Source organism: Cuculus canorus, chromosome 3 (assembly GCF_017976375.1).
Source record: "Cuculus canorus isolate bCucCan1 chromosome 3, bCucCan1.pri, whole genome shotgun sequence".
In the NCBI taxonomy this organism is placed as follows: domain Eukaryota; kingdom Metazoa; phylum Chordata; class Aves; order Cuculiformes; family Cuculidae; genus Cuculus; species Cuculus canorus.
This window is the reverse complement of record NC_071403.1, coordinates 75,785,064-75,802,872: the sequence shown is the minus strand read 5'-3', so window position 1 is coordinate 75,802,872 and position 17,809 is coordinate 75,785,064. Positions and strand designations below refer to the sequence as shown.

The 17,809-nt window shown below is 50.1% G+C and overlaps 2 protein-coding genes across 2 annotated transcripts in view; both read right to left on the bottom strand.

The window, feature by feature from the left end:
* Positions 1 to 6,091: 6,091 nt before the first annotated feature.
* INSM1 (INSM transcriptional repressor 1) lies at positions 6,092 to 7,895 on the bottom strand. Its single transcript, XM_054062497.1, has one exon. The coding sequence runs from the start codon at positions 7,823 to 7,825 to the stop codon at positions 6,563 to 6,565; it is 1,263 nt and encodes a 420-aa protein (XP_053918472.1). The 5' UTR covers positions 7,826 to 7,895; the 3' UTR covers positions 6,092 to 6,562.
* A 2,308-nt stretch (positions 7,896 to 10,203) lies between these two features.
* Positions 10,204 to 17,809, bottom strand: part of CFAP61 (cilia and flagella associated protein 61) — a 115,833-nt gene continuing 108,227 nt past the window's right edge. The window contains exon 24 of the mRNA XM_054062493.1: positions 10,204 to 12,923. Coding sequence (XP_053918468.1) covers positions 12,791 to 12,923 — 133 coding nt within the window. The 3' untranslated portion in view covers positions 10,204 to 12,790. The remainder of the gene's footprint in view (positions 12,924 to 17,809) is intronic.

The following is a 17,809-nucleotide window of genomic DNA, read 5'->3' as shown; positions in this document are numbered from 1 at the left end:
CACCACCCCTGCCATTGGAGGGGTAATGTATTCATATATTATTATGTAATAGTATTAATAGTCATATATGTTTATTAATTTAATCAAAATGTGGATTATGTATTACATACATACTGCATGTTACATGTACATTATATATATGTACATATACATATGCACACATACCTAGTGTATACTCTAGATACACGTACAAATTACTGCATGAACTCTTACATCACTATGTAAACTATAATACTGTATGCATAACAAATATGCCATACAGTTACTTCAAAAAATAGATAAGAAAAAATATATAAATAACCTCAGCAATGTATGAATAATAGATATAATAGATAATATAATGAATATATAACACACGATGATATATATTGCATAATGCATAGATAATATACATCATGGAACATGCAAAGCACCATGTACAATACAGTATATAATGTTATGGATTATGCATAACATGTATATGTAATATATGTTATATATGCATAATGCGCACCTATACGTGTACCTATAGATGTATGTGTACATGTACATACACAGGAGTGCATGCTATAATGCACATTCTGACTCCATAATACAGTCCTACAAAGGTGACAAAAAAGCCTATGACTGTTATTATTTCATTATCTGAATACTGATAATGTATCAATAAAGATATATAATGCATATATAATATTACGTACCATATAGACTGTATTATAACATGCATTATAGAATAGGCAATGTATAACTTATGATTTACATTATATGAAACATTATGTGTAATATTTTACACACCGTGCTAATATTATGCAGTACACTTGTGTAGATAATCTATATATTTATTTTATGTAGACTTATAATTTAGTATACATAACAGATTCTATATTTCTCATGTGTGTGATGCATAATTAAAATAATTTTTCCAGGTCAAACTCTAGGGCACCGTCCCATGCAGATGTTTGGCATTTTCCTCAGGTTTTATATTTGGGGTTTTTTTTCTTTGAACTCTTACTGCAACACATGTCATTTGCATATGAAAACCTGTAAAATTAGCAAATGAAACGATGACTTTGTTCCTTACCCTGATAAATAAAACCCCCCACTCTAAGCTGAAGCTGAACTGTGTCATTTGTGCCATTCCGGCAGTGCCTGGCCACCCACACCCCGTCAGGACCCAGGGTGCTCCTGCCCTGGTGCTGCACACCCAGAGTCTATGCTAGGCTTCAAATCACTTTCTGTAAATCAACCGCCACGCCACACAAGAACAGGTTTAAAGAATTCAGCTTATCTCAAATCACAGTGTTCCTCAGGCCATGGGTACGACACGTGGAAGGCAGTAGGCAAGGTGGGAAAACAGCTGGATTTCTGCTCCTTCAGTTTCAAAGCTGCAAGGGGTTTATTAGTATTTAAAAATAGGGATTCTTTTCCAAAAGGAACAGGTGATTTCACTGAAACGGGCAGGCACCTGTTACAAATAACATCCAAGCTACCGACACAGGAGGATGTACCTCAAAAAGTGTGCCCATGCAGGACCACCTCTCCCCACACCAGTGATGCTGATGCAGCCATGCCACCACCGTGCTGCAGTCACACGTCTCTGCCCAATATCTGCCTCTCCCCGTCTCTGCTGATGGTAACGGCCAGGTCAGAAGCTGGACTGTCACCAGGATGTTTGTGCCTTCACTAGATGCTACTGATCTGTTCACTTAGATCAAATAATGTTTTTAAAACAAAAAGCTTGTGGTGTCATGCCCTGGAGCTGTCTCTGTAGGACAGCCCTAGAAAATTAAACCATTTTAAACCCTAATGAGGCTTTTTATCTTCATGGAAGGATTTGAGATGCCTGAATGCCATGCGAACCTTGGTCCTTGACCAAGGGGAAATGCCTACGTGTCCTGTGTAACCCATGTACCACACAGTTGCAGTAGCCCCACTGGCCCAGAACAGCCGCCAGGACCCAGCAAGGTTGCAGGCAGGCAATGTGACAGGAGGTGCGTTGGCAGCACCCTGCATCAATGCTGCATCTTGCATCATCCCACTTTACCATGCATTGCTCCAAAGCATCCTGCAGCACCCTACATCACTCTACATCACCCTGCAGCACTCCATAGCAATCACCCTGTGACACCCTGTATCACTCCACGGCACCCTGCATCACCCAACAGCACCCCATATCACCATGTGGCACCCCGCATCTCTCCACATCACCCCATGGCACCCACATCACCCCAGATCACCTTGTGGCACCCCACATCACCTTGCAGCACCCTACACTCTGCAGAAACGCCTGTGACTGTGAGTGTTTTTCCCCCCCGCCCCCGGCAGCTCATTAATAAGCAGTGCTGGTTTTAAGCAGGTTTCCATGGGAAAGAGGTCTGAAATCCAAAGCAAAGCCCTGTCCCAGACCTATCTCTGGGCTCATGCTGGAACATCTCCTCTCACTTGCTCACACAGGAAACAAATCAGCCGATGCTGGGCAAGGCCAGGCAGCTCCTGCCACACAGCCAGCCCCCAGAACCTTTGGCTGTGCCCAGCTGCATTTCTCAGCGAGTCCTTCAAGTGAGGCAGCCGATGGATGCCCCGGCTGGAGTGATGGATGCGAGTGACCATGTTATTTGCACCAAAACTGCTAGGAATTTACACTCAAGAAGTGGCATTGCAGAGACTATAACTCTGCTAGCAGCAGCGTGGGCACCGACACTGCCGGCAGGAAAAGCTCTTCCCAGCTTGCCAGCTCTGTGCCCACGGTTCAGTGGTGGTGTTCGAGTCTGCATTTTTCAGGACCCTGAAGGTTCCTGTAATTAATCTCCCTGGTTCCTTTCAGTTTGCAAACAATCCATTTCAGCCCATGTGTTCAGCTCTTTGTGTGCTTGGAGAGGAGAAAGGCTCCAGTGGTCTGCAAACCAGGCAAACACCCCTGCCTGCGTGCACAGAGAGCGAGCAACTGCGGTACCTGCGCACCAGCTGCCTCCAAGAACTGGAAATCGCTTCACATTTGGGGTAGGATCAGCATTTTCTGTGGTGCCCAAACCTGTTCCTGCTGGATGCACTGAGAGTCATCAACAAATTGATTTGTTAGCTGACAGCAGGAGGCTTTGTTTGCACAGCGCCGGCCAGCCTGCGCTGCCGGATGGTGAGACCGTGGCACCAAAAAGGCAACACCTGCATTCCCAGAAGCTGCTGCAAGCTCCGGTTTCAGCTGTACCACTTAGCTTTTGAAATATCCACCAAGCCAAAAGTGGGCTTGAGGGTCTCATGGACATGAAGGAGAGCCAGGCTGAGGTCCTGTGTTGGGGACCTGGGTGGTGGGACAGCACAGGGAAGGAGCAGTTCCATGCTGGGGCAAGTTGGTAATGGGTAAGGACAGATCTCTCCCCAAAATATTGCCCAAAAGGAGGCTTGCCATGAGCAGCTGGCTTTGTAACCCACAGTGCAGGGGTGATGTCCTTCACCGCCAGGGTCTCAAGAGATGTGAAAAGTTGATGCCAATTGCTGCCTGTGAAATCCCTAGGGCATTTGGTGCCTCACGCTTCTAACGACCCTGCCTGGTCATTATCTGGCACAGCCCGAATGGCCCAGAAGCTCGTGCTGCCAAGGCTGCTGTAGCCCAGTGATGCCCAGAGCAAGTCACCTATTTCCCAGGCTGTTTGTGAATGTAGCCCAGTTTCCAAAGTACTGAAGTGTCACCTCTCCACTCCTCCCCAAAATATGAGCCTCCAGGAACCACACATCCCACTGCAATGGATGTTCCCGGCAGCAGAAGAGGCAAAAGCGTGGGAGCTACCCTGCAAGTCTGGGAAATTCTCCTGCCTCCAACAGATTTTATCTGACTCCTACCGGAACAGGCATGAATTGGCTTGACTCTTGGGAAATCAATACCAATATGAAGCCCTTGGTTTGTGGCAAGTCGGTGCCACGGGCTTAGAGCAAAGATTTCAGCTTGGGGCACTGCTGTGAAGATATGGATGGAGCCTCTGGGCCTCTCCAAAGGATGCGTTGGGCATCAGTCTGGAAATGGTGCCCAATGGCCTGAGAGAACTGACATGTGCATGGACAAACTTCCCTTGGGGAGCTCCCGGAAAGAGCAGCCTGCCCAGCCCACAGACAGCTGTGACACACCAGGTTGCCACAGCCCAGTACTGGGGGCTTTCCAAGCCCAGGGAAGCTGAGAAAAGCAAACCCACGCTGCATGCCAACCATGTTTTCCTGTCTGTATCTCCAAGGCTGTGGAGACCATGTTGTCTTTTTCAGTGTATCAGTTTACAGCTAAAACCACAGCTTCGCCTAGACCTGAATCAGTCCTGGTCTGATGAAATCGGTTTCCTAGGAATCAAGGCAGCTGGAGCATACGAGCTTTGGTGCTTTTTAGCCTGGCTGAAGAAGAAGAAAAAAAAAAACAACAAAAACCTTTCTCCATAAAGACTGCCTTTCTCTACAACCTTTGCTACATGAAAAAATATTCAGACATGTCCTGGGAAGCTTCCCTGCAGGAAGATCCAGGTCATCTGCCTTTCCCACATCTCAGACAAGAGTCTTCAGGGGAGTGAACACGGCAGGTGCAGGCTGGGAACCTCTCTCAGCAAGCACAAAGACATTATGGTGCCCGAGACAAAGTGTGCCATGATGCCCAAGCTGAGACCTCTGAGCCCAGACCTGGCCCTTAATGCATCGGGAGGTGATGAGGTATTTGCACTCAGGGTTGCCAAGCAGCTCTGCATGCCATGAGCGTGGCTCCGTGGCTTCTCCTGCTGGCAAGAGGAGAGATCGTATGGCTGTGCTGCAGCACCTGCAAGAGGGGTTTAGCTGACCTAGCATCCATCTTCGCCACTTACACTGATATTATAACTTTGGCTAGAAAAATTAAGAACCCACTTTTTTTGACCAAATCAGTGCAATTTCCACACACAGACACCAGCCCTGAAGCACTCAACATGTATCAGAGATCATGGCCCCAAACCACTGTTGCTTAAAACACTTTCAATGCAAGACACAACCTCTGCAGAGCCCTGTCACAGGCTACAGGGCACAGCCACCTCGCCCTTCACAGGGTGCACTTTGCACCTCATTTTTCCCCTGCCCCAGTTGCTGCCCTCTGAATTTTTTCACACTTTTGAGTCTTCCCCTGTTCCAGGGGGTAGTCCCAGGACACCTGGTTTGCCAAAAACCTGTCGTTATTGAAGGATACTGCAGAAACTTCAGAGTGGGACCAGGCAGGATCAGGCTCTAGCCTAGAAACCAAGCATGCGAAAGCTCAGCCTTCCTTACACCAGCCTCTAACAGTTCATAGGGAAAACAGAACACAGCTTTTCTACCCCTCAACCCCACATCAGAGTGCCAAGCAGAAGGGAAAGCCATTCAACCAAGCCACACATCCTCTCATGGGATTTTCTCAAAGTTTTTCACTTCTCCTTCAAGGCTGCCCCTTCTCCCCATGTTTTCTCTGCAACACCTTGAGGGCAAGGGCCCTGGAAGTTCTTGAATTGCTCTTCCCAACGGCGAGAAGCAGAGCACACGGACAGCCTGAGCCCAGCAACAGCTGCAAGTAAGCGCCCGGGCTCAGGCTCGATCCTGCAGCCAGTCCCCGCAGCACCAGGCAGCGCACCCTTTGGCACAGAGCAGGGCAACCTTCCCCCAGAACCAGGCAACACCTCATCCCGCCTCTTCTCCCCTCTTTTAATTCCTTTTTAATTAATCCCATCAAAAGGTGCGGAGCAGCCTAGTGGGGTACCCCTGCCAGGTGAAGCCCAGAGCCTGGCCCCAGCCCCTGGCCACCCCCCGAGTGCCCCGTCAGGGAGAAGCAGAAGGCTGCAGGGGCACGCTTGCATTTGAAAATATTTTATTTGAATAGTAAATAATTATACAGTTGAAACAGTTCTATTGAAGCACTCTATAAATAGCTAACAGTTAAGAAAATAATGTGTGTAGAAAAAGAGATTGCATCTAAAAGTAAGAGCCGTCGGTTGCACAGGATAAAATGGTTAAGATCAGGTGTTATTCTAGGTATAAAAGTTAAAACCTTTTTAGCAGATCCCTTTAGAAAAAAAAAGATCTTCTAAAACGCACAGTGAAATGGCAGGTGGGGGGAGACAAAAAAAAAAGACATTAGAATATCTGCAATCAAATAATATCAATCTTCATAATTAATATAAATAAATAACAAATAAATATAACATAATTACTCAAACCAACATATACAGATAAGTCAACCGATGAGCTACCTTAGTAAGGGCGAAACGAACAGAAACAGAGAGTTGACATGTCACAGTTAAGGCAGTTTCTACAGCATTTTCTGAAGACCATCAACAGCGGAGTCAAGGCATTTGTGGCTACACTAAAGGAAATTCTCATTTCTCCTCAAGCGCTTTGATCTGTTCACATACAGAAGAACAGAAATGAACAACAACAACGACAACAAAAAAAAAACCAACAAAAACCAAAACAACCAAACCCCGAACCCAAAATAAAGCGAGAAACGAAAGGTAAACGTAAAGCCAGATTCCAGCAGTTCACAAGCCGTATTAAAGCTAATGGTGCGGCGGGTCCGCGGCGCCGGCCCCGGGCAGCCGGGAAGGCACGGGCGGCTCTAGCAGGCGGGACGCAGCGGCACCTGGAGCAGGATGACCTGCCTGTTCTCGGACGGGTGGCACTTGTTGATGTGCCGGGTGAGGCCGGGCGAGCTGTAGAAGGTGGCCGGGCAGTACTTGCAGGGGAAGACCTGTGCGGCGTGCAGGAGGCGGAGGTGCCGCTCCTGGCTGCTCTTGCTGGGGAAGGTCTCCCCGCACACCGGGCAGAGGCGGCACTCGGCGGGCGGCGGCGGCTCGGGGTGCCCCAGCAGGTGCTTGCGCAGGTAAGCCTGCCGGCGGAACCGCTTGGCGCAGCGGGGACATTCGAACAGCCCCTCCTCGGAGCCCGCCTCCGAGGCGCCGCCGGGGCTCGGCGTGTCCCGCTCGCTGCCGCTGCCGCCGCTGGCCTCCTTCGCCGCCTCCTCCGGCCGCCCGGGCTCGGCGCCGCTTTTGGAGGCGGGCGGGCGCGGTTTGTGCCAGCGGCGGTGCGAGGCCAGGTTGGCCGGGCAGGAGAAGACCTTGTCGCACTCGGGGCAGCGGTACTCCACGCGCACGATGCGGGAGCAGCGGTGCTGCGCCAGCGCGAAGGGGTCCCCGTACTCCTCCTTGCAGAGCTGGCAGATGAACTCGCCCAGCGGCCGCGCGCACCCGCCCCGCGCCTTCACCGGCGCCTCCACGGGGCCCTCCTTGATGCGCAGCCCCAGCACGGGCGACGTGGTCACCTCGTCCTCGAACGTCAGCTTGCGGATCGCCTTCGCCTTCTTGGCGGCTTTGTGCCGCGCGGGCTCCGGGCGCTTGGCGGCAGCCGGGGCGGGGGGCGGCGCGGGGGCCGGGGCTCCGCCGGGGGGCGGCTCGGCCGCCCACAGCTTGAGCTCGGCGGGGGCCAAGAGCAGCGGGTCCGTGGCGCCGGGCACGGCCGGGGCGGGGAACGACTCGGCGGAGACGGGCGAGCCCAGGCTGAACCCGCGCTCCAGGTACTTGTCCCTGCTGACGGGCCGCGTGGGGCTGCGCAGCGCCTGCGCCGCGGCATCGGGCGTCCCGAACGGCACCGGCGAAGCGGCGGGGAGCGGCGGCGCGGAGGAGGCGGCGGCGGCGTCGCGGCAGCAGCGAGCCCGGTAAGACGCGGGCGCGGGCCGGCGGCTGCGCTTCACCAAGAAGCCCCGCGGCATCTTCGCGCCGCGGTGGCGGCGCCCTGGGGTCGGTGGGAAGGAAACGGGGGGGCGCTCCCGGCTCCAGCCCCAGCGCGCCGCCCGCCCCGCCGGCTTTAAGCGGGCCGGGGCCATTGTTCGCGGCGGCGGCGGCGGGGCGGGCCAATCAGCGCCGGGCGGGGCGGGCGCACCTGAGCCCGGCACGCGCCCGGCCCCGCCCCCCCGCGCCGCCCGGCACGCGCGCGCCTTTGTGTGCCGCCCCGGGGCGGGCGATGACCGGCGCCACCGAGCGAGGCGGGGGGGGGGGGGGGGGGGGCGGCTCGGAGGGGTCTGCGGCGCTGCTGGGAGCCGGGAGGGAACCTGTTACGCGGGGAGCGGGGGCCGCTGGGCGTCCGAGAGCAGAGCTGGCCCCGCGCGCTGCCCGGCTGCGGGGATGGGGACGGGGATCGGGACGGAGATAGGGATCGGGACGGAGATCGGAGTGAGGATGGGGATAGGGGTGAGGATGGGGATGAGGATAGGGCTGAAGTAGGGATGGGGACTTAGATATGGATGGGGATGGGGACGAGAATGGGGACTTGGATAGGGATGGGGATGAGGATCGAGGTGGGGATTTAGGAATAGGGACGGGAATGGGGACTTAGATAGGGATGGGGATGAGGACTTAGGGATGGGGGTAAAGATGGGGATGAGGACCTGGACAGGGATGGGGATGAGGATAGCGGTGAGGATGGGGACCGCGAGTTCTCGTTCGAATTCGGTGCCAGGGGAAGCAGCTGCGGGGAAGGCGGGGGGCCAAGCTGCCCCCGCTCCCCGTGTTCCCGCAGGCCGCCGCGGGGTGCGGGAGCAAGCACAGCCCCGAAGATGCTGCGGATGCGCCCGGGGCAGCGTTCGCGGGGGGAGAAGAGTCCGGTCCCCGGCAGGTGCAGCCGCTGCGGGGCGAGCACCGGGGCGCAGCCTCCGCCTCCCCCCCCCCCCCTTAACCCTTTGTCTGCGGGTTGCGCGGGGATTTGCGCGGGGAGCTGCGCACACACACACACGGTGGGGGGGAAGGGGGTCACGTCGCAGGTGGTGGCGCTGCGGGGGAAGGGGGGGGTAGCTGTGCCGCCCCCTGCCGCGAGCAGCCGGCCGGGCCCCGGGGGGGCGGGCGCCTTTGTAGGGGGCGGCGGGGCACGCGGGCGGCACGCGAGTGAGGGCAGCCACCGCCCCCCCCCCCCCCCATCCGCCGCCTTTGTGCGCATCATTAGCATAAAGCTGCGCGACCCTCCCGGCGGGCGGCACAAAGGGGCGCGGGGGGAGCGCCCGGCACAGGGGGAGCCACGGCGCTCCCGGGCACCCCCACAGCGGGCTGTGATGTGGAGAGGGGAGAAGAGGGAGGTGTGTGTGTTTGTGGGGACCCCTGCCCGTGTGCTGTGCCCCCCCACCCCCACCCCAGCGCGGTGGGACAGGCGTACGGCGGGGCGGGGCGACCCGCTGAGCATTAGCATACAGCTGCGGACACGCGCCGCCCCGCCGGGTGTGCACCGAGACCCCCCCCCTTATCCCCGTCGGGGCTGCGCACCGAAAGGCCCCCGCCCCCTCCCCCCCCACCTTGTCGGGGCTGCGTGCGGAGACACCCCCTTCACCCGTCGGAAGTGCACACCGAGAACCGAGACCCTTTCCCCCGTGGGGGCTGCACACGGAGAAACGTCCACCACCACCCCTACCTGCGGCTGCACTCGGAGAGCCGAGACACCACCACCACCACCCCCCTCAAACCATGGGTTGCATGCTGAGACCCTCTCTTTCCTCGCCAGGGCTGCACTCTGAGAGAACAGCCCCTCCATTGGAGTTGCACTCCGAGACCCGTCCTTTCCTTCGAGGCTGCAGACCACGAGCCGAGACCACCTCCTTTACCCCGTCGGGGCTGCGCGCTGAGACCTAGCTGCTCCCCCGGCTGGGGCTGCACATCGAGAGCCGTGCCATCTCATACCATTGCCTTTTGACCGTCGGGGCTGTTGCTTGCTGAGATCTGCACACTGAGATTCCCTTACCCCTTTCGGAGCTGCACGCGAAGACCCTCCTTTCCACTGCTGGGTCTGCACTCCGAACCCCCCTCTTCCCCCACTGGAGCTGCACACGAAGACCCTCCTTTCCACTGCTGGGTCTGCATTCCGAACCCCCCTTTTCCCCCATCAGGGCTGCACACTCCGAGACCCCCTCTTCTCCTGTCGAGGCTGTGCCCGTCTCCCCATTTGGAATGCACACCCAGTTCCCCTCCCGTTTGCCCCATCTGGGTGTTATGAAGGTGTCCGGGCGCTGCCCAGCAGAGCTGGCGCTGCTGTCTCACCTGACATGCGGGGCGATTGTGGTGCCGTTGGTGCTGTCGGGGCGTACATGGGCAGGTGGGAGCGGTGGTGGCGCAGGTAGTGGAGCACAGGCTCCTGCAGTGCCACTGGGCAGGGGTTCTGCTCCATGTCATCCTCTGGGAACGGCTCAGTGGTGGGGGGCAGCCCGGGCACCTGCAAGGCAGAGCCATCAGACAGCTGTCCTGCACCTGAGACAGTTAAATGTGGCAGCAGGGACAGAAAACAGTATGGAAACGTGTCAAGGGCAAGACACGCTTGACAGCAGGAGGGCATGGAGCCTGGCTGGCACCAGGAGCACTGGTGGTGCTGAGCCCTGGGCCCAGACAAGTAGCTGCCTTCTCCTCCAGGGAACAGGGGGCACGGCCGCCGGCTCTGTGGCCTCCCACTTAACCAGTGCATGCACCCACAAGTGGCAGTTCTGATGGCTTCCACTGCTTGGTTGTGTATCCCTCCAAAATTACCCGTACTTGTCTGCGGGAATGGCCACAGATGCAACGCTTGTGTGGCACCGACCCAGGACCTTTGCGTGTGAGAAGCTGCGTTCATGTCCGACCCTTTCAGACATGGTGTTGTCTGATGAGTTTCTAGCGCTCACCAGAGGAAATTCCCCCCCATCCCTTCCCTGTGATGCCTTATTTACTGGCTGCTTTTAACTCGGAGCAACCCCAGCTGCAATTTGAAAATCAGACCATTATTCCTTATTGAGGACAAGTGCCTGTTCTGGAAAATCTCGCCCTGCACATGTGTGCCCTCAGTTTGCTGTGATACTTCAACAGCTGATGTAGGTGCAAAAACCCAGCCCCGCCATCTGCATGTTTGCATAGCTGGAGCCCTGCATGGTGAAATAAACACATGTTTGTGATCCTGCGAAAGGGTAAACATTCCCAGTGCTCCGCTTTCAGTGACAGGCAAGAGCATCCTCTGCAAGAGTCATGCAGACATCGAGTGCTAGGGTGACAATTTCAATACACAGGCTCCAAGTGCCATCCACATCCCAGCTGCAACTGGCCTTTCTATGCATATATTGCTTACTACTAATGAACATTTCCCTAAATATTATCCTTAAATGCATAAGACTGATTTCTAGTTTCTGTGGAAACTGTAATCAGAAACCTTTGACTCCTGTATGCTTACGCTCACAGTTCTTAAACACCTCTTTTGAATGGGTATTTCCCCCTCATTTTTACATTTCATTACTGTTTATCTGCATGCTGGAGTGAGCTGGAGTATGAGCAACAGGAGGCAATGACAGCAGGTCTCTCGATCCATATAGAAATACTGCCAGTCCCGAGGCACTTAGGATATATTCCCTAAGTGCACAGTTCCTACTAAGTGTTGGCAACGTGCCTAGAAGGAACACCCAAGGAAAACATATAAATGTGACATTTAGTAAATATAGTTAAAATCGCCTGGAAGAAAATCCAAATAAAAATACAAGAAGGAAAGGCAAATTTGCATTCTGCTGCAGAACTGTCACCTGACTGTCACCTGTGTTCATGTAAGAAATTCTGGCAAATAGAGCTGCTTTTGGACCATTCAGTGAGACTATTTTTTTGCGTGCCAGGACTACTGCAACAAGAATGGGGAAAGGCAAGCGAGTCTTTAATTTGTAGGACACCAATTGCCCTTTCTTTGAAGCTGTTCATGCTTATAGCACATGAAATGTGGCTGAATGATGGCAAGGAAAATCCTTCTCATCAGGCCTCCTTTATAGATGTCTCACAAGAGAAGTTAGAATAAAGCTGTTCTGAGGCACTTTCTCTATCCTGATAATAGGAGGAAAATTGCACCTAGCCCTTCTGGGAGGAGGCAGGGGCAGAGCGGTTGTGTGGCTATGGCTGTGACACAACAGCATGCCAGTTCGGGGCACAGAAATGGGTGGGCTGTGGTCCACACAGCATCCCTTTCTTTTGTCACCCTGCCTCAATCTACAGCTGATCCTGTTTGTCTTCTGCAGAGTTAAAATCTCAGTGAGTGAAAAAAAAAATAAAATACTGCCGTCACACAGAATTCCATTGCGTTAAAAGCAAAAGCAGGATGAGGAGAGGGAGGGTAAATTGGTCCCAAGAAGTGGGTTGGAAGTATTGGGATCCACGCTAGAAATTATGTTTAAAATCAGCCAGAAATTCTCTGGCGGGTGGAGGAGGCGGGTTTTGGGGTGGCTGGGAAACTGCAGCAGTTGTTTTCATGGAGTGCAGTGGGATTTTAAGCAGGCAAAGTTAGAGGCTGCTGAGACTTCAAGCCTCCGTCTACGGTACTAAGGTCAAAGCTGAAAACAGCATTAGCAAACATTTTAATTTCATCCTTATTCAGGAAATTCACTTATCATGGAGAAAAGCCATTTGCTTTCACTCTTTTGGCTGTAAAAGCCATTGCCTGTGGGTAGGTGTTGAAAAATCTACCTCTCATAGGCTGAGCTGAGACACTTTTAGGATGGCCCATAGTGTTTTTCTACTAGAAACATTAATAAAATAAGGGGATAACTGAACAAATCAGCCTCCAGATTCTGCTCGGCAGCTGTACTAAACTCAACATGTAATGCAAAATGAAAACAAAAGCAGCTAAAGTTCTACTGACAAGTTTGAAAATCTGCCCAAATAACGAAACTGAACGATATGCTGTACTTGGTGACCTCCTTACACCCTGTGAGCTATAGGAGCTGCTCCCATTTCCCAGAGGAAATAGCTAAACAGAAAGGTAAAGCTGTAGGAGAAAGATGGGAGAAGAAACCAAAGTGAGCAGCACTAACAAATTACCTAAATAATAAAATGCACTCGCCAGTCATTTTTCTTACCTGTTCCAACATCAGGATTCGGCGCAGTTCCTTTTTAAGATCAATAAACTGATCGTGATAGATGGCCATGGACCAAGGTTCCCTGAAGTAGCTGGTTAAAAAAGAAGAAATTTAGTTATCTTGTGAGCCTCTCATTAACCACTAATAAAGTATTTACCTGCTTTTTTGCCTTTATAAATTACAGTTCTGGACCCATCATGATCGTTTGTTCATAAAATGCCTCCCGTAACAGCATGGTCAATCAATTCTTTTAATGGATGTTCCTGATGTACAGCCAGCTTCAGTAATTACATTTAAAGTGGCTTAATTCAGAGCTGTGGCAAGACCCAGTGAAGAATCCTGATTTTATCAGAATTTAAAAGCCTGAAGACCTGTAAAGAACGGTGTCTCCATTATCTGTCCTCATTTGAGAAAAGCAGATTGCAGGATTAACTGAACTGCTGCATAAACAAATTAAATTTGTGTAGACAATGACACAAATGTTGTTCATCATTAGGGTTTCTGGATTAATAAAGGCCAGAAAAACAGGCCACCGCAGTGTTGCAATATGTTCTTTGCAACAGTACGCCGAAGCTAAACTGAACCTATTCTAGGAGGAAGCTCTTGTAACTTTTTCTTTCAGTGACAGCATTTGTGACAGCATTCTTCTGTGAAAAAGGAGTAAAATGATGGAGAGGACATAACTCGATGTAGAACCTCAAGGCTATAAATATAACTGGAGGCAGCTAGGTTACAAAGTTATGATTTGTTTCTCTTTCCTCTATAAGGAAAAATCATTTTTACAGCTTCAGTGACATGCTCTGTGTGTAATTCTTGTTAACCTGGAGCCTGGAGCTGCACCATGTTCACCCCAGTAATGACTGAAAGCTGCCAGCAGGGTCACCTGGGAAGTTTGAAGATGGGTGCATTTGTGTGTCTGTGACTGGCATTCTCGTCTTTGGGATGGCAGCAGCATGGTCAGCACTGCTGTCAGGAGACCGCGTATGCTATCACTTGATTCATTTGTACAGTCTTTAAATGAACAGCCGGATAAAGCAAATTAAAAGGGGCTACGCAAGTTTAATAGTTCTGCCCTATCTGCCTATGGAAAACTAACGCACAGTTTATTTTATACAGAATTTTCTTTAATTCATGTCAAGTGGCAGACTTACCCCCCTCTCACTCTGTGAATGAAGTTTAAGCTCTCACTAATGCCCTGCATGATCAATAAAATTTTGTGCATGGGCCAGAACTTTGCTGGTTTTCCACATACTCATCCCATCATAAGCTCTCTGCCCCCTTCACCTGCATTTCTTTGTGTATCGTAGGTCGGCTGGGGCTGCCTCTCCTGGATTTGCACAGCACCCAGCACAGCGGGGCTCCCGCCGATAGGCGTTTTCCCAGTATTAGTATGTGTTGACACTATTAGAAATGCTGCGTTCTCGCTGCAGTGAGTGCTGTGCAGCCTGGGAGTGCTGTGGCAGCATGTCACCACCACTGACACTACCTATTCCTTCGGATGTGAAATGTTAGAAAAGATGAGCTCATTTTTAAGTAATTACACACCTATAAAGGTGTGCAGAGAGCTAGAGGAGAATAGGATATTCCCCAAATATTTAAAACCCCTTAAATTTCAGAAGAAACCCCCCATCCTTTATATACCTTTATAAACCTTTATCTCAGTGTTGATATTAGATAGCAAAGCAGGGAAAAGGGGGTTAAACAAGAATACATTAAGATAATTAAAGACACTGTTTTTACTGATATGCCCTGCTAAAAGCCATGTTCCACTAGCCAAACATTTTGTTTTCAAGCTGGCATTTTAATTTAAATTCTAACCCTGATAAAGCGATTTCATCTCTTGATGGAGGCACGTCTTCCAGCTGCCCTGCCTTGGTTAAGTTGTTCACCTATCTCACTGAGATGCTGCATTAAATTATGTTTATTAAATGCTTCAGGGATGCTACACAGGGTCTCAGCTGGTAACAGCAACAATAATAACTGCACTTTTAACTTGTTCCTGTCAGTATTCACAGATTCGGAGCCCCAAACCTGAAATGTTTCACCAAGTTTACAGCATTTGATGCAGATAAAATGCCCCTTTTTTGGCAATGGAGAATGTCTTGTCAGTATTTTGTAGATAGGCTGCCAAGAGGAGCTACTAGTAAACAACATTTACTCCCAGATTCCCTTCACCTGCAGAAATGTAACCACCAAAGGCAGTTTAAATATATGCTTCACAGAGACAATTCACTTTCTTTGCTGGCTCTGCCTTTTTATCTATTTATCTTTTCAGTTCGAGTCACCTTTCTAAGGGGGCACATGGTGTTTCTGAGAAAGCAGATATATATACAGCTGCTAAAGGGAAGTTTAATAATGCAAAAAAAAAAAAAAAAACAAAAAAACCCCCAAACATTTGAAGCCAAACCAACAAGTTGACTTTCTGAGGCTTGTTCTGAATTTTATTACCACTTCAGCAGTAGTCCCTCAGGGCAAGCTGTGGAAGGCTTGAAAGTATAATGCTCTTCAGTATACAAGATGAAGCTGGCATGCTACCAACAGAGGCTCAAAGGCCCCTCAACTATCATGAGAACGTCATCTGCCACATGTGTTTGCACCGTTTAGTCTTTCATAACCTGCCAGAGTGATCAGGCTAAATATGTACAAGATGACAATGTTTGCCAGGAGCATAACGGGTTTTCAAACTTGGAGACTTCCTAATGGGGATCCCCTGCTGGCAGACTTTTATATCGACAGAAGTTATCATGGGAAGGCATTTGTAACGAGATGGGATGAAATGGTCTCCTTTTGAAGACAATAAGCGACATCCTTTTTGTTGCTAGGAAGCTGGTCTCGCCTTTCATTGACAAACAATATTTAAAGTCTGTTCTGCCTCATTTGTGATGTGTAGCCTACATTAGATGAAAGGGAAGAAGGAGGAAAAGATTTAGTGGCGTCCTGTTCAAAAGACATGGAATCTTTCCCTTTTCAAGGGATACCGTATTAAATAAAATTGACAGTTTGCCATTGCTAGCAAGCAAAACTGGAATACATGTGCACATGGCTTTCCATTTCAGAACTATCTGTATTTATTCTCCATTTCATTTGCAACTACACATCACTTTCATAGAAAAGGCTTCTGCCTCTGTGAAAGCTAATTCTGAAGCTGCCACGTGGCTGTGGTGCATCCGGGCAGGGGCAGTGAGGAGCTGGCACTGACCTCTGGCAGCGTTTATGCTGTTCAAGTCAGGTCTGATGGCACGAGAAGCATCACTGACAGTGAGATATTATTAAACTAGAAAATCTTAAAAACTGAATGAAAAACACACTCAGCTCATACATCAACGAAACAAAAAGCAAGATATAAAGTTAAAAAAAATCAATAATTGAAGTTGTAATTTTAAATCCCAAAATAATGGCAGAAAGGTGAAGACCAGCTGTGAAGTTTATCTTCTCTAGTAGACTTGATCTTTGATCATTCACAAGCTTGGCCTAACTGTAATACTTGTAATACTCATCAGTTTTATCAGATCACTGCAATGTTTTCCAAACTTCTGGCTTCCCTTAGTGAAAATGAAGCAAAGCAAGGTGTAAATAATTTCTGCTTATATTAAAGATGGGCTTCTGAGAACCACTGTTGATTCTGTCTTTATGCATTTCATGTTGCATGCTTTTCTTGGGAAAGGTAAGCCAAAATCCTCTCCAAAAAATAAATCGCTGGTGGAAAGAGAAACTGGAAGCAGGGATAGGAATTTATCCAACATGGCAAAAAGAAGACAAACCAATTTTTAAAAAACATTTGATTTTCTCATTCCTCTTAATTTGAAAGCAAATCTCATTATTACCGCCTGAAAAAGTGGTTTTCTTTTTAATAGGAGGATTGTAATATGTTTTTAATTACTTCCATTCCTTTTCTTGCTCCTTCATGATGACAGCAAAGATAACGGGTGCCACCGTGGATAGGCCTGTGGGCACACCTTATGCACTGGGAATGCAGACTTGACGGCTCATCAAACTACGTAGAATAATCCCTCCCTGCAGGTGAGTTTATCAGATTACCAGAGTGTGTGTGCACGCCAAGACAGCCGTGTCGCAGTGCAGAATCCAATTGAGGGAATTTGAACTGTGACCCTAAGCAGCCAGCACTACCTGCTGCCTCACTAGCACACCAGCTGACTTCTCTCTGCCGTGAGATCCAGACAGGAATGGTGATTTTCAAAAGCTCGAGGGGCAGGTGGACACCTGTTCCTTGTGACAATGCCTTTAAAAAAATCTCTCCACAGACTACTGGTATGTTATTAACTACAAATTTTTGAGGGTGCTGTCTATCAATATTCTTTTGCTACTTAAAGCTTTTACGGAAATAATAACAAAATCAAATTCATCTCCTCATCCCTGCAGCCCCACTCTTTCACAGACACACACAAACTTGGAGGAAAGAACTAAGTGCAGAAACTCAGACAGGATAGTTATCCCGCCCCTTCCCCAGCTCCACTGCCCTTCTCTGGACACAGTCCAGTCCCTCAATTTCCTTCTGGTACTGAGGGGCCCAAAACTGAACACAGGATTTGAGGTGTGGCCTCACCAGTGCCAAGTACAGAGGCTCCATTGCTTCCCTGCTCCTGCTACCCACATGATAGCTGATCCAAGCCAGGATGCTGCTGGCATTCTTGGCCACCTGGGCACACTGCTGGCTTATGTTCAGCCACTGTTGACCAACACTCCCATCTTGCCAAGAAAAGAGAAGATGCATTGTTTTGGGGACAATATATGGATGTTTTTAAGACTCTTAATAACAAAGATATTGTGATTCCAGTAAAAGATATAGAGTATTTCCAGATGTAACTTGCACAGCTGAACCAGAAATCATACAGTGTAAATTTAAAAACAATATAAATAAACCCACTGAGCATTTCCTGCTAAATATCATCTGACCAATAATTTTGAAAGACAGCTTGTTTATATTGGTAAAAAGCAAGACTAAATTGTGTAAAATCC

Coding starts and splice junctions, on each gene's coding strand:
- INSM1 (XM_054062497.1), bottom strand. CDS start 7,825: ATGGCCCCGGCCCGCTTAAAGCCGGCGGGGCGGGCGGCGCGCTGGGGC.